The sequence below is a fragment of the Dreissena polymorpha genome, chromosome 8 (genome assembly GCF_020536995.1).
Source record: "Dreissena polymorpha isolate Duluth1 chromosome 8, UMN_Dpol_1.0, whole genome shotgun sequence".
Lineage (NCBI taxonomy): Eukaryota > Metazoa > Mollusca > Bivalvia > Myida > Dreissenidae > Dreissena > Dreissena polymorpha.
This window is the reverse complement of record NC_068362.1, coordinates 13,430,135-13,446,519: the sequence shown is the minus strand read 5'-3', so window position 1 is coordinate 13,446,519 and position 16,385 is coordinate 13,430,135. Positions and strand designations below refer to the sequence as shown.

General features: G+C 35.4%; 2 protein-coding genes across 2 annotated transcripts; one reads left to right on the top strand and one right to left on the bottom strand.

The window, feature by feature from the left end:
* The first annotated feature begins 1,335 nt into the window (after positions 1 to 1,335).
* Positions 1,336 to 3,471, top strand: LOC127840893 (zinc finger protein 528-like). The gene is made up of 3 exons (XM_052369353.1): positions 1,336 to 1,422; positions 1,837 to 1,994; positions 3,193 to 3,471. Exons 1-3 carry the CDS (start codon positions 1,378 to 1,380, stop codon positions 3,464 to 3,466), a joined length of 477 nt encoding a protein of 158 aa, XP_052225313.1. The 5' UTR covers positions 1,336 to 1,377; the 3' UTR covers positions 3,467 to 3,471.
* Positions 3,472 to 5,352: 1,881 nt separating this feature from the next.
* Positions 5,353 to 8,559, bottom strand: LOC127840331 (uncharacterized). The gene is made up of 4 exons (XM_052368736.1): positions 8,478 to 8,559; positions 6,285 to 6,579; positions 5,808 to 5,945; positions 5,353 to 5,507 (listed from the first exon to the last, which is right to left on the bottom strand). Exons 1-4 carry the CDS (start codon positions 8,520 to 8,522, stop codon positions 5,353 to 5,355), a joined length of 633 nt encoding a protein of 210 aa, XP_052224696.1. The 5' UTR covers positions 8,523 to 8,559.
* Positions 8,560 to 16,385: the final 7,826 nt, after the last annotated feature.

Genomic DNA, 16,385 nt, shown 5'->3' with positions numbered 1-16,385 from the left:
CATGTTGCTGTTACCAAAACTGGCTGTAACCAGTAAGACGGACCTCGGATTTAATTTCAAAGTATATCCAGCGACAAGGTCCACTAAAACGGCGGTTCGGTAAGCGCGGTAGTTTGTATAACAGGGTCTCAGCTGGGCGACTCTGGTTTAATCTCGCTTGCGGCGCATGTGTCTGTAGGCATGTGTTGAACCGGGTTGTTGTTGTAGTCGAGTAGCTAGCATATTATACACACGTGGGTTTTGTTTGGTTTCCTTTAATATTTTTACAAACAAATTTCATGACAATTATACAATTTCCAATACAAAACTATATTATGTAATTACGCTTGAAATTGAACGGCTATTTAATGATTACGCGATAGATGGTAGGACTAATAGATGTTGATAATATTTTTTCTAACATTTATATACTACTTCTCACATATCGGTTTTACAAACGAAACAATTTTAAACGGTCCCAAGCTATGTCCATTCAGAGCAGTTTATTCATGTGCATTGGCGACGGTGTAATCAGAGACTTTATGAAATCCTTTGTGGTAAAATACGAATATTTACATTTATGACAATTTAAAAAAACACTCTAATAATTCATGTAGATTATAGCGAACTTGTCTTTTTATTATCTGCATATCATGCAGTTTTATGGTATATTTAATTGAAATTGAAGAGATATAATATTTTGATTACTTATTAAGTGCTCATTGTTTTAATGCAGATTGACATGCGCAAGAATCTGTTAATACACGCTATATAACTGATTTCTAGGATTCACTTGAACGTGATAAATCATTATGTCCTTATTTCTTACAATCACATCGAGTAATACCTTAATCTATAAAACATTACCTCCATTAATCATGGACTCAAAGTTTGTTCTTAAGTAATCAGATTAACTGCAGTTACAAATGTTCTATTAGTTAAACATATTTACGAAGTCGCTCTTAATCTTGATCTAGTGAATCCTACTTATGTAAATCATCTCCGGATGTATTATATTTTTCTATCTCATATGATTCATGCACCTTTAGATTCAATTACTGTTTATGATTTTTCAAGCAATATCCGATATAACCTAGTTTTTGCTCTTTAAATTACATGTACATAATTGTATCAACAAAATCGCGGCTTAACTGCTACAAGACTTTTGCAAACATTTAAGACTGGTATTTACATTCGTCAGTTGGTCAATTTGGCGTCTGCATATCTACGGACAGAAATATCAGTTCTTCAATAAAATTTTAATAATTCAAAGTATTCTTTGACGTTTTCAAATATGCCTCGGCAGTGTTAATATTTTTTAATTACAGCACCAATCATACAATTTTTTTGAGATGCGTTATTCAATGTGCGGGAACAAAAACTGTCACATGACCACAGATGCGAACGACCACGGCTATTTTTCGGATAAAACGTCAATCGAAGGTATGTTTTCTTACGTTTTCTCCGTTTTAGCAGAACACATGTTACAATGCCTTGGTGCACCGTACTCAGTGCGAATTCTACTTTTCATTGATGTATTGCTCATATGTTTAGGTATAATACTTTTTGAGAACATTCAATGACAAATATCGAACTTGACGATGTAGACGACCACACATTTTTACTAATACCTGTGTTTGTTGTTAAAGCGATTACAAATGAAGGTTTTATTACTGTCATTATGCGTATTTATTTCAAATACGACCAAATATAAGTCTCAATATTAATATTTTATTATTTAGAACGACCGACGACATTTGTTTTGAAATTGGCGAACGACCACACCCGAGTTATAGGCGAACGACCACACACTGTATTCTTGACACATGTATGCATGCAATAAAATGTATATTTCAGATGGATCGCTCAGACCCACATATATGCCGCTATTGTGGCAACGTACTTAAAAGCAAGTCGTCTCTGCGCCAGCATGAGATTAGTCACACAGGGACTGGGAAGGGATATACATGCTGCGATAAAGTGTTCTTCAGCAAGACGAATCTGAACAGGCACAGGTTCAATAATTGTGTTAATCATATATTGAATTATGTTTGTCAGAAAGTGTAATTAATACAAAAATATGCTGTTAATTTCTTCTTTTTAATTTCTATTTAACCCTGATGAAATTTTACAAATAAGAGGTACAAAATCGACACAGCAAAGATGGGTGCTTAACCTATCAAAACTATTGTATTTCATAACTAGTGTATCATGTCACATGCAAAAAGTCTTACTTGCTTATGTTTGTAATGGGATCAACATGGGCTTAATAAACAGCTTGAAGTACTGATAGTTTAAGGCCCAGTCTCACTAACACATTTTGCGATGCCGGTGGAGCCCCGATGCGTGATCCGGGGTCTACCGGTATGAACCGGGGCTCCACCAGGAATGTCCGGGATGAACCGGGTACAACCGGGGCTCCACCGGCAAACTATTAAAATGTTTAATACCTCCGGGATGAACCGGGAGTCACCGGGCCGTACCGGAAACAACCGGCGCGGCACCGGGAACAACCGGGGCAGCACCGTAGCTCCACCGGCACGAACCGGGGTTTATCTGAGATGCTTTTGACCCCGGCAGAACTACGGCAACGTCCCGGTCTGACGCCGGTATAGCCCCGATGAATGCCGGCAGAGTCCCGGTGTAGCTATGTTTCACCAATTAATGCCGGTAGAGCTACGGTTCGTGCCGGTGGAGCCCCGGTTGTAGCCGGTTAATCACGGCAGAGTTACGGTTATTGCCTCCAGCATGAACCGGGAGTCACCGGGACGTACCGGGAACAACCGGCGCTGCACCGGGAACAACCGGGGCAGCACCGTATCTCCACCGGCATGTCACCGGAGCTCTGCCGGGACGCCACCGGCTTTCACCGGGACGCTACCGACTACGACCGGGACTCCCCCGGCTACGACCGGAACTGACCGGGATAAACCGTAGCTCTACCGGGGCCGACCGGGACTCTGCCAGGATGTAAACCGGGAATATGTTACCGCGCTAAAACATAACCATCGATCATCCCGGAAGTCGCCGGCCGACCGGCTCTATCAAACCGGGATTAAGCGGTGCTACACCGGCAATAGTGAGACCTGGGCTTTACACCATATGATTAATACTTATTGACCCATTATAAAATATTTTGACTAAAATAAGAAAATTGAGAAGGTTCTTATATAATTAAACGCTATTAAAATTTACTGATAATTATAATTGTAGATGCCATGTACATGGCGAAGAGAAGGCATTCGTGTGTACCAAGTGCAGTAAGTCATTTCCTACAAATGCTGACCTGCAGAAGCACATGCGGCGGGAAAATGGGCAGACAATTGCGTGTGATAAATGTGGCGTACGTTTTGCTGAGAATTCCAATTTAAAGGCACACATAGATATGCACAACGAAGAACATAACTTGAAATGCTTGAAGTGTGACAAAGTATTCCGGCATCGAAGTAGCCTGTCTCGTCACATGAAAGTACACAGCAGTAATTAAGCGACGCCAAGTGAACAGTTCGCCAGTCATGCATTTGTATTGTGCTGTCCGTGAAGTGATTATGTGTAGTTACATACATTTTATACATGGTCCTTTTACCCGTCCAAACACAGTTTGTGTGGTATATTGGAGTTTGTTGTGTATTAAAATGAAACTTTTTAAATGAGTTTTATAATATATACAATACTTCGTTTTGGTGTATGTCATGCTATTTATTGCAGAGTTGTCCCCTCTCACTTAGGTAAATTCTCTTGTTTTACCTTGTTCACGATACCTGCATCATTGTACATGCGAACTTAACAACAAACAATTATGTGCATCAAACTGAAACTTCATAGTTCTGTTGTTCATACTTTGTATAAGTACAAGACGTAATTTTTGTGGATGCAACACTATTTTATAGGGACAAATTTTCGGCTTATACAGTTTTAAAAAATATTAAAATTATTGCTTAAAACGTAGATATCTTGTTGATAGTCACTTAGTAGCATATATATTTCAATAATTATACATAGTTTTCAATGGATATTTTAGCGACTGCGGCAACATTGTAGTAGCTTATAGTAATATAATGTACATGGCAATACCTCCAAGCCGGTAGATACCGGACTTGTAAATATACTTTGATGTGATGCAATCGGATTCCATAAGTGTGAGTTTTAATCAAACAGAGGACGTGTTGGTTAATCAATATTTTAGCTGTTATATTTTTTAACGATTCAATCAACATAGTATTGCTTTTTGTGGTACATACCTTACAATCATTGTATTTTATATATGTATTTATAGAGGGGTAACCGTCGATATGTCCATTTATTCAGAGTAATGCTCCATGAAACTAGGCGACTAAATTCGAATATCTACGTCTAAAATCTAATCTTTGTGTGTGATCAATGTGTACTCGGAACACAATTTTGGCATCAACATTATTTTTTCACCTGCTTGAAAGAAGCCATTTCGTGGGTATTTTTCATCTTCATTTACGAGTTGTTTGCTGTTTTTCTAGTGACATAGTATTTGTTATAAATTGGTGCTTGTGATAAATCATTTATAAAGACCTTGTTCTGTAGTTCATGTTTCGTTTGTAAATGTTTTTTTATGCGTTAACGATAACGATGTTGTAGATTAATTAAAATAGTTTATACAATTTGTTATGCTCATTTGAAGTATAAATGAGTCACACGATACAGAAACCTGATTAATACAGATATTATATAAACAATTCTAGTCAAAAGTTTCAACACAATTTGATTGATGGTTTGCTTTTGTATTATATAAATGCATACTTGATGTTCCATATGGCGAAGTCATGAATGTGATGATTTATGACTATTTACACTCAGTGCTATTATTTTTATGTTCTGTGATAATGTGTTCAGGAAAACATAAGTATACATTTTAGACTGACAGTTTTATGTTTGCAAATATCCGCACTGTGATCTTTGTCTTTGATTATTTTTTATAATAAATTGTTAATCAGAAAAAAATGTTTGTGGTAAATAAAATGAATGTTCAGTTTTGTGATAGAAAGGATACAAATATAAATTTTCACTCGTTTCACCATTCAACACCATTGTAAATAACTGCATATTTCATAAGACTTCCACCTCATTTATGAAATTTAATATGCATATATTAACACGTATAACAAGTTAAACAATAAGTTGCGTATCCACATACGCCACTTACGCATGGGATACGTATACAATATGGAGAAACACATGCACATTCAGTTGGTAAATGTTCGCATAAGTACATATATTTACCTTTAAATGAATATGTCATTACATGTTGCTGGTATATAATCTATATTATTTACATTCGAATTCATCATTTTGCTGTTTTAATATAGTACACAGAACACAATGAAAGTTAGATGAAGTCTGTTAAGCCCATTTTAGAAGTAACCAGCATTTTGGAATCATTTTTTCTAGCTTTTTCCCACCTAACACCAAGGGCGCCTTTTTGTATAGAGTTTCTGTCCATATCAACGGTCCCGCCTTTCTTCTTACTCCCTTTTCGATGATCAAAGAAATGGTCTCTGTAAGATTGAATACCATATTGAGCTTTATTATTTTAAACATCAGTTAGCGCAAATATGATGATAAAATATATTGAAACAAATTTATATGGTTCGTATTTAAGTATTTGTAACTTAAAAATATTTTTCAAACTTTAAACATTGCTAGCCTATTTCAAAGTTAAACAATGCACGTGGTTTCCAATTGATATTTGTTTTGTCATAACGATCGGAATTGAGCATATAAAGCCATATATGTACTAGCGGGATAAACAAAACGAAGTTTGTTTTCATAGCCTACAGTAAGTCCAACTAACTTACTTGATCGTAATATCAGTAACGACTGCTCTGAATCTAGAGACGCATGCCGCACAGTTCTGGTCACACTCTGATGATAAATCCTTAGACTTCTCCAGCAGATGATATTTATGCGATCGTCCCGTACGGTATATAAATGGTCTATAATAAAAAATATATTGTTATATGCATGAATATTCTATGACTATATACTAAATTATACTAAAGTATACAAAGGTTCTAAAGAAAAATTAATTGAAAAACGGCGGGCCTATTATGAAGATTTTTGAACGCATAAGCTTATATTTAGGGAATCTATTTCCACCGTCCCCTTCGTTGAGCTTGAGCAAAATAAAGAATTATGTTAAGTGCTTCTTTATCAGATAAGTCAACGCTTAATGCTTTTAAAAAAGCGGATACCACTTAAGAAAAAGTCTCTTGTTGGACTTGTTGATACATTCGACATCGTACATCAAGACAAAGACGATGGACATCTCTTACCGATTGCTCTTGCTTTGTAAATGGGAGATTTGAAAGGAGTCTTAATAGGAGATTTCAACGGTGTCAGTTTGCGTTTGTTGGTTCGCGAAGGCGTCATGCATAGGTGTGCTGATTTGTTCGAGATCTTGGTGTTGATGAATTTCTTTTGTGGCAACAAAGTTTTCCGAGCGTTTACATCATCTTTCGCGACAAGTTGAAGCAGTTCTCGCGTCATGTCAGCATAACCACATTTCGATCTTCTGGATTTGACTCTATGTAAGTTAAGCTTTGTTTTTCGTCGCATCTTGTTAAAATACTGAAAAAGATCAAATTTAAAAGTTATTGTTATTGTTAGCATGTGTGTGTGTGCGCGCGCGTGTGTGTGTGTATCTGCATGTGTATGTATGTATCTGCATGTTTAAGTATGTATCTGCATGTGTATTTATATATCTGCATGTTAATGTATGTATCTGCATGTGTATGTATGCATCTGCATGTGTATGTGTGTATGTATCTGCATGTTTATGTATGTATCTGCATATTTAGGCATGTATCTGCATGTTTATGTATGTATCTGCGTGTGTATGTATATGCACGTGTATGTATGTATCTGCATGTGTATGCGTGTATCTGCATGTGTATGTATGTATCTGCATATTTATGGATGAATCTGCATGTGTATATGCATGTGTATGTATGTATCTGCATATTTAGGCATGTATCTGCATGTTTATGTATGTATCTGCGTGTGTATGTATATGCACGTGTATGTAAGTATCTGCATGTGTATGCGTGTATCTGCATGTGTATGTATGTATCTGCATGTGTATGTATGTATCTGTAAGTGTATGTATGTATCTGCATGTGTATGTATGTATCTGTTATTGTTAGCATGTGTGTGTGTGCGCGCGCGTGTGTGTGTGTATCTGCATGTGTATGTATGTATCTGCATGTTTAAGTATGTATCTGCATGTGTATTTATATATCTGCATGTTAATGTATGTATCTGCATGTGTATGTATGCATCTGCATGTGTATGTGTGTATGTATCTGCATGTTTATGTATGTATCTGCATATTTAGGCATGTATCTGCATGTTTATGTATGTATCTGCGTGTGTATGTATATGCACGTGTATGTATGTATCTGCATGTGTATGCGTGTATCTGCATGTGTATGTATGTATCTGCATATTTATGGATGAATCTGCATGTGTATATGCATGTGTATGTATGTATCTGCATATTTAGGCATGTATCTGCATGTTTATGTATGTATCTGCGTGTGTATGTATATGCACGTGTATGTAAGTATCTGCATGTGTATGCGTGTATCTGCATGTGTATGTATGTATCTGCATGTGTATGTATGTATCTGTAAGTGTATGTATGTATCTGCATGTGTATGTATGTATCTGCATGTGTATGTATGTATCTGCATATTTATTGCTGTATCTGCATGTGTATGTATGTATCTGCATGTGTATGCATGTATCTGCATGTGTATGTATGTATCTGCATGTGTATGTATGTATCTGCATATGTATGTATGTATCTGCATGTGTATGCATGTATCTGCATGTGTATGTATGTATCTGCATGTGTATGTATGTACCTGCATGTGTATGTATGTATCTGCATGTGCATGTATGTATCTACATCTGTATGTATGTTTCTGCATATTTATGCATGAATCTGCATGTGTATATGAATGTGTATGTAGGTATCTGCATGTGTATGTATGTATATTTGTGTGTGTGTGTGTGTGCGTGTGTGCGCGCGCGCTTGCGTGCATTCGTACGAGTGTTTAATAATTAAGTGTGGTCGTTCGCATAAATTTATATACAAAGTGTGGTCGTTCGCAAATGGTTTTCAAGTGTGGTCGTTCGCACATTTATTTTCCCTTTATAATTATACTTAAGACAATGTTTATAACCTTTTTAAACCATTTAGATTTCGAAACTGTTCTGTTGGTCTTATTAGTACAGTTAAACATTGACAACTTGGTCTTTTAAAAGAGAAACGGACACAGAAACAATATGTGTGGTCGTCTACATCGTCAAGTTCGATATTTGTCATTGAATGTTCTCAAAAAGTATTATACCTAAAAAAATGAGCAATACATCAATGAAAAGTAGAATTCGCACTGAGTACGGTGCACCAAGGCATTGTAACATGTGTTCTGCTAAAACGGAGAAAACGTAAGAAAACATACCTTCGATTGACGTTTTATCCGAAAAATAGCCGTGGTCGTTCGCATTTGTGGTCATGTGACAGTTTTTGTTCCCGCACATTGTGCTTGGCAACGAACATCATACTTACCCCGATCTCATGTGAGTTCGGAAATAGATATTTATCACACTGCTTCATTCAAGTTTCTACACTAGTGAACGACCTATACTAATATCAGCAAGAGAGACAACCTAAGTAAAAATTTTGTGAAAATGCAATGTTTAACATGGAAACATACAATTTATCACCGCTGCTTGTAATGTCATGTTATTGGGAAAAAACTAAATGCTTACGCCCTAGCAATTCAACAATACTAATTAAATTAATGAAAATCAACAACTCTACGGTAACGTGTCAATCTTTCTTCTGGTACAAATTAAATAATGAATAGCAGCCACGTTCCGTTGTCAAAACATCATCAATTATATCTTCACAATAAATAATGTCTAATATCCATGAAGAATGGTAGTAGTAGGAAAGTAGGGCTTTCGCGGCCATCTTGGACGGTTTATACCGCCATCTTGGACGTTCCAACGTTCTGATTGGTTGTAATGGAGTGAGATCGGCCTTCTGATTGGTTGATAGGTTTGGCGGTCTTCTTGGCGGTTTACAACCGTCGGTTTTTGGCGGTTTGATATATGATGAGTAAGAATGTTGGCGGTTTGACGCCATCTTGACGGTTTCACTTCCGTCGGTTTTTAGCGGTTTCGTATGAGTAAGAATGTTGGCGGTTTGGCGGCCATCTTGACGGTTTCCGTCGGTTTGAAATAAAATACGTGAGCATTTTAGCGGGCGGTTCGAATTATTGCCGCTATATTGACGAGTTCACTTGTGTCGGTTTTAAATATGATAAGTGAGCATTTTAGCTGTTTTACTACTATCGGTTTAACATTTCATGAGCGAGCATTTTGGCGGTTTGAATGATTGCCGCTATAATGACGATTTTACTTTTGTTGGTTTGAAATATGATAAGTCTAATTTTACAGACCATATTTTGTGAATCAGTATGTGGCAAGAAGGCTTATGTATGGTAAGCCTGTTGTAGCAGACGATCAATTCCATTCTCCTAGCAGAGTTGTCGTTGATACCTCAACATAACGTGATGAACCGCTGTGTATTGGTACACTTTGCAAAGGGTTTATAAATATGACTTAGTGTTTAACAGCCAGTAAAATGAGATTGGCCAGTCTGGTGTTTATCATTGAAATCTGTACATATTGACTGCTTTCAGTGAAAACGGGGCTAAATGCATATCAAATGAGATTAGCCTGTGTATATTGATTAGCCTGTGCAATGCGTAGAAGCTTATCAGAGACATTCTACAACAGCAAACACGTTCAGTGCTTATACATCAATTTAACGAAGCATTTTCGAGTGGTTATTCTTTTCGAGCCAGTCCGCTAGTATAAATAAGCGCGCGTCTTTTACTCAATAAACTTCACGAGTTGTTTGTTGATTGCATTAGTAATGGTATAATGGTGATTGTGAAAAGGAGTTAAAAACATGAAAGCATTTTACTCTAAAATAAATACAGCAATCAAAATGTATCCGACTAGTGGTTTACATACTTAAGCGTCACAATCATGGGGTGTAATTTGTAGTTAATTTAACCAAGAGACTTTTAAATCTGTTAGTCAGCGTTTGAAGTATCATTACTCTAACCCCCTTTTCACTGAGCGCATTTTTGTAATTTCATGTACAAAAGAGAAGTGAAGCGGAGTTCATTACAGTATATTATCTAATCAACAATCCATTGAAGCGGACGAGACGAGTTGTCTAACATACATTGCGTGGAGATTATCAAAATAGCATTTGACAGGGGTGTCTAAGCTCCGACAGAATTATTCAATTATAAACAAAGGTCAATATAACCTTTAATTTAGATAGTTGCGGGTTTTTTTATGATAAAAGCCTGGAAGACCGATTAGATTTGTCATACATTAAGTTATTATTTTTGTTTTTAATTTCAGGGTAGTTAATTTAATTAGAAGTAGTAAGAAGGATTTATTTTCTGATAACATCACCACAAGACCAGTTGAAATAAAAAGATAACTTCACAGGAAATACTTAAATTGCCAAAGTCATTACTTGGCTTAATGTCAGTAGTAATTAGTTAATACACGAATCCCACGCTTGACTTCAACATAACTCCAACAGTAAAGGAATTCACCACACACATAGTCCATTTACTGGTACAACTAATGAAAAAAGCGTTTTCCCTCCAAAATTATGACATATTATTGAAATTATTATTATGAATAAAGACTTTTAACTTTCGTATTATTCGTGGTTCGTATTACGGGACACACTCTTGAATTGGCGCATGTGATCATAGGATTTTGAATCTGGAAACGCAGAATACCTGGTAAGTGAATAATTTAATTTCTTACATTTTGTTATCTAAAATAGTCGTTACATAATTTTTCCAAAATTTAAGTGAGCAAATAAGGGGTGTCACGACTGCTATAGGGACACAAAGCGTATCGCAAATAGTTCAATCTTTTGATGGGAACCCAAAATAATTTAACATTGGATTAAAACTGTAAAAAAACTATGGACCGCGTACGAATTTAGAGGAGAATAAATTAAAATCAAATGCGTACCAATTAAGTTAAGGGTTTGACAGTGACTACATTCATCGCTATCTGACTGATATACAACATGGGCATGAGCACATTGAAGTAGAAATTATAACAACATCATGACAATGAATTTTTTAAAGAATATTTTTGAAGAGTTTTAAATTGTTTATGATGTATCACACGAATATAGAATTATGCACGGATTGGTATTTAAAGAAAATTGTTAAATTAGTTACATACACATAAAGTAGGAAGTGTCAGATGTTTACATACTTTTAAGCAAGAGATAAATAAAGAATTAGAGACGCACACATAAAAATAGTAAAATTAAAATGACACAATAAAAATAAAAACAGTGAAATGACAAAATAAAAATAGAAAAAGTAACCTTACAAATTAAATATGGTGTAGGTATATATATTCATTATCAGTACAATTGATTTAAGTGCATATATATGTTACGTCTTGTTAAATGTGTAGTAACTGTCTTGAGTAAATTGATTTCAGAATACTTAAATAAGTTTACATTGTTTTGTACTTCATCAGAATTAAGAAATTAACAATGAACAGAACAGAACAGAAGACTGGTTAAGACTGACGATGTTCTATGTACAAGTCGTAATAAAATTTCTGTTTTTTCTGTTCTGTTATGGACCATGATTAGCTGCATGGGTTATTCACAAAGATCCTCGCAAGAAATTTATCAATACTTCAGAAGATAAAATAATAATTAAAACAGTTACAGATTCCGTAGTAACGACGGAAATTAAATAAATTTGCGCATTTACAGACTTCGCAATGTTCGCGATCAAACATGTACATAGTTGATAAAGGTTATAATTGTATACGCTTCTCGACAGCAAATGATACAAATTTTGACGTATATAATAACACCAAGATGTAACGGCATGCGTATTTCAAACCTTTATCATACAGTTTATTTAATACAATTCATTTTTTCCAGACATAAAGACGCACAACTACACCACAGAAAATTTAACGGACATCGCAACCGCCACCGGAACCGGATACCAATTTAATTTACCAACGAAACGTTCATTTTTAGTGCAGAGAAGTATAAGCATGTTCGCCGAAATTGTCGTGTACTTTGGATTCCTTCCCCTACATTCCTCTTTCTTCGACGGTTTTTTAGATTTCACCCCCCGACAATCCAAGACATACAAATTAAATTACCCCTTTCGAGTAAACAAGATCTACGCGAAATTGCATTCTTCTTCGAAACCTTCAATGAATTAGACAAAGTACGCGACAATGAGGAAATTTCTGTATTCTCATATATGATATTCTCTAACGAAATCTCCCTTACTAACCTACTTTTTTGCATCGATTATTTCCACATTCCCGTACTTGTTGATCAAATGCTTGACCATTTCAGCCGCTATGATGACATTCTAAATTATAAACTTTGTCTATCCATCATAGACGTTTTTGGCATCGACTCATACATAGCTCAAACAGCTTATCTTCGTTTGACCCATTCAAATTCTTCCCCACAAGTTTGGCGACGTTTACCAATCACCGAATTCGTAGGTATGAATGACAAAGCATTGGATTTTTTGGATTTATCTATGTCGTTACATTTTGAACATCTTCCCAGTGGTCATCTCTTTACATGTCACATTTGTTGGAACAAGCTATGGGGCACATATCATCTTAATGATTGTTGTCAATCCGGTTGTCACGCCAGTTGTGGTGATTCGTATATTTTCAAAGAAACCACCCAAACATGTAAATTTTGTCAAAAAACGGAGACCAGACCGATACCGCGACCCGCAAGTCCTCCACGTGAGCCTCAAAACTGGGAAGATGAACTCCTCTTCTGAACTTGTAATTAATAAAATGAATAAAAATCCCATAAAAATAAAAATAAAATAAAAAAAACCTTGATTATGATAATGCATTGATTACTCTACAAGGAAATGATAGGATGCACATTTATAGTCTACGTAACATTATTACATTGACAATATGCGAGAAAATAGAATGATATATGTGTGTATAATATAAAATTATCATAGAGAAAATAGCATGATGTTATGTATATAATATAAAATTATCATATTTTGTCATGAAAAGTAGTCTACGTTGTATTATCGCATTGACGATATGCGGGAAAATAGCTGGATGTTGTGTTTATAATATAAAAGTATCATATTTTGTCATTAAAATCTCAATATTGCTTCATCCTATTTTACACGGAAAATATCTTTGTGATGATCCTACATTGAGTAGATGATATGAAATGTTCATATTCTGTCATAGTTAAGGTCAATACTGTTTCATTTTATTTTACATGTATTCTTTTTTCTTTTTTTGCAGATAAACGAACCTTTCGACGCCACAGGAAGCAATCGCGCGACCAGACGATTCATCACCGGCGAGGGGTCCCATACCTACCGCCACCCCACTTTTACATCATGACGCCAGCGTTTACTTTTTAAAAATTGATACGTTACCATGGAAAATTTTGTCATTGCTCATGATGCTGTTAATTATGCTTTTTATTATGTTGTTACATATCATACTAAATTTGTCATACTCTGACATCTATTATTTCTTTATTATTAATTGATTTTGTCATCGAAAATCTAATATTTTTTCCATCATAACATAATTTTTTTGAACTGATACCTTGTCATTCAGGGTTTGATATTTCTAAAGATTTTAAATTAAAAATTATATAATATCTTTCTTTGATGAAAATGAGGTATGTGACGTAACTTTAGAAAATTATTTTAGGATTAATAATTTTATAATCTGAATACAGAAGCAAGAAATATATAAAATCATAAATAACAACTCTATAACTAAATAAAGCCGATAAGTAATTAAGATACCAAACGAAAACAAAGTAATTAACGTGTCATAACACAATTAGGTCTCTTCTATATAATACCTAAAAGTATCGTTACACGTTAAATGCATAGAAACAATTAAACATACATTAGTCAGGGAGAGGCGGCTTCCCGAGATGTATTCTAGGTGTAGATAACAAATTGGGGATGTCTATTCAATTGGAAACCTGCGCGTATAGGAGGCATAAAATCCGTCGGGGTAATATGTCATCTATCCAAGAGCGGCGAACCGCCCTGACCGGCGAGAGTCACTACGAAGTAATTGAGTACGAAACGGGTACTATAAATACACAATCAAACAGAAAGATTTTACCCTTGGCTTCTCTTAGGAAATATTCGTTTTGTGTTATTTACATTGGTTTTGAAATTATTTGTTTATCTTAAATAAAGAACTTTAACTTTACATTCAGACTTGTGATTCATATTACATGACACTATCAACCATATGTAAATTAACCTAAACTGTAAATCCCCGCCTGTAGAAATCATGTGTTGAGTGGTTGAAAAATATCGTGTGTGGTTTAAAACAATGGCGTTGGGGAGGGGTTTTACCTATGTATTATACACCCCATCTGAATGTGTTCGCTGTTGTATAATCTTAGACGCAACTCAGTTTTCAAAATTATGTTATAGCTTTTCATATCACAGATTGAAAAGACCACAACCCATTTAAATTTATAAAGAGGGTGTCTTAAAACGCAGGTCGAGATGTGTGTTGTTGTTTTTTTCTAATCAGTGTGTACAGACTAATCTTATTTGACATGCATTAAGCCCCGTTTTCCTTGAAAGCAGCCAATATGTACAAATTTCAATGATAAACACTAGACTGACCAACGTTGTCTTACAAGCTGTTAAATACACTATGTAGTGTACCAGTGAGAACAGGCAGATTAGGTGGTTAAACCAAACGCTTTAAGCATTTGTTGTCTGCTAAAGTTAACTTAAGTTATCCACACAGGCAGTCATGGGTTACTGGTCCTATTATAGCTAAGGCATGCATCATTTGTGAGCTTCGCTCACAAAAAATCAAAGCGCTTAAGGCATTGAAGTTGCTTGCTGTTATCGTCCTTGATTAGCTTGTGCGCATTGCACAGGTTAATCAGTGTGCACGGGCTTATCTTATTTGACGTGCTTTAAACCCCGTTTTCCCAGAAAGCAGTCAATATGTACAGATTTCAATGATAAACACTAGACTGGCTAATGTCGTCTTACAAACTGGTATATACACTCACTGCTAGAGCAGAATCATTTGTCGTCTGCTGCAGACAGGCAGAGTTAATTGTTCCTTGCAGAGTGAGTTGCGGTTCTTATCGTACCTAAAGCTTTTAAGCGCATACTTATTTGTAAAATATGCTCTGTAAATTTAGTAAAAACGGTAATTCTCATTTCACTCCCACACAATGTTTTCAGAAAAACGCAATACATGCGGTGAAGTGGTGAAGGCGTCAACGACCTTCAGTGATTTTTTTTTGATTTTTTTTTTATTTTTTTTTATCTGGGTACCTCCCTTTAGGGGGGTTACGTATTCCATATTGCGGACAATAATTTTTTTATTTCGTTGAGTATGGATGAAATAGAAAAATTAAGTAAATTAGTACCCCACATACAGGCGTATAATACCATGTGGCATGGGGTAAGTTATATATTGAACATGAACATCGTGTTTTTCTAATTTTAGAACAGGACAAAATAGCGGCTATTTAAACTTATAGTGTGAAAATATTTTCCACCTGTAAAAAGATTCTGAACCACGAAAAATACAGAAACATTTCTATGGTGAGTGTAGATCTTGAATAAGTTGACTATATCCACACTTTCAGATGCTTTTTGAGCTAAATCACCAATGACTAAAATTTTGAAGTCAGATTCCATTGACCACACATCCATGTCTTCTTTGCTTGGTAAACCCTCATGAAATTCAATTGTTTCTATTTGCTTTTTCATATTATCAAATAAGGGTTGATCTGTCGAAAAGCAATAAATGATTTTTTTAAAATCCCCGTTAACATGAATTGCGCATTTTCAAACACATTCAAAAGAAATGATGACTTTCCGCTACCACTTGATCCGGCAATAATGAAAGTTGCAGGGCATTCAAATTTAATACAACAACAACAACAACATGACGTTTATTAAACTCAAATCACAAATACAGTGACGCATGAGTATACAGTGGCAATGCATTTTTTATAAAAAGGTATTAACAATTGTGACATGGTGTTAACTATTATTAAGAAATTATAAGAGAGAAAGAGAAATGAAGATAAGATATGGGACATACATTTGAATTGAGTGGGGGAATGCTGATGTTGACCTAAGAAATAAACATTATTTCCTTTGGCCTCAATAACCTGTTTGTGTACCTGGGTAACTGAAACAGACTATAGTTATGTTGTTGTTTTTTTCGTTTGGCTCTATTTAAAGCCCATTGAA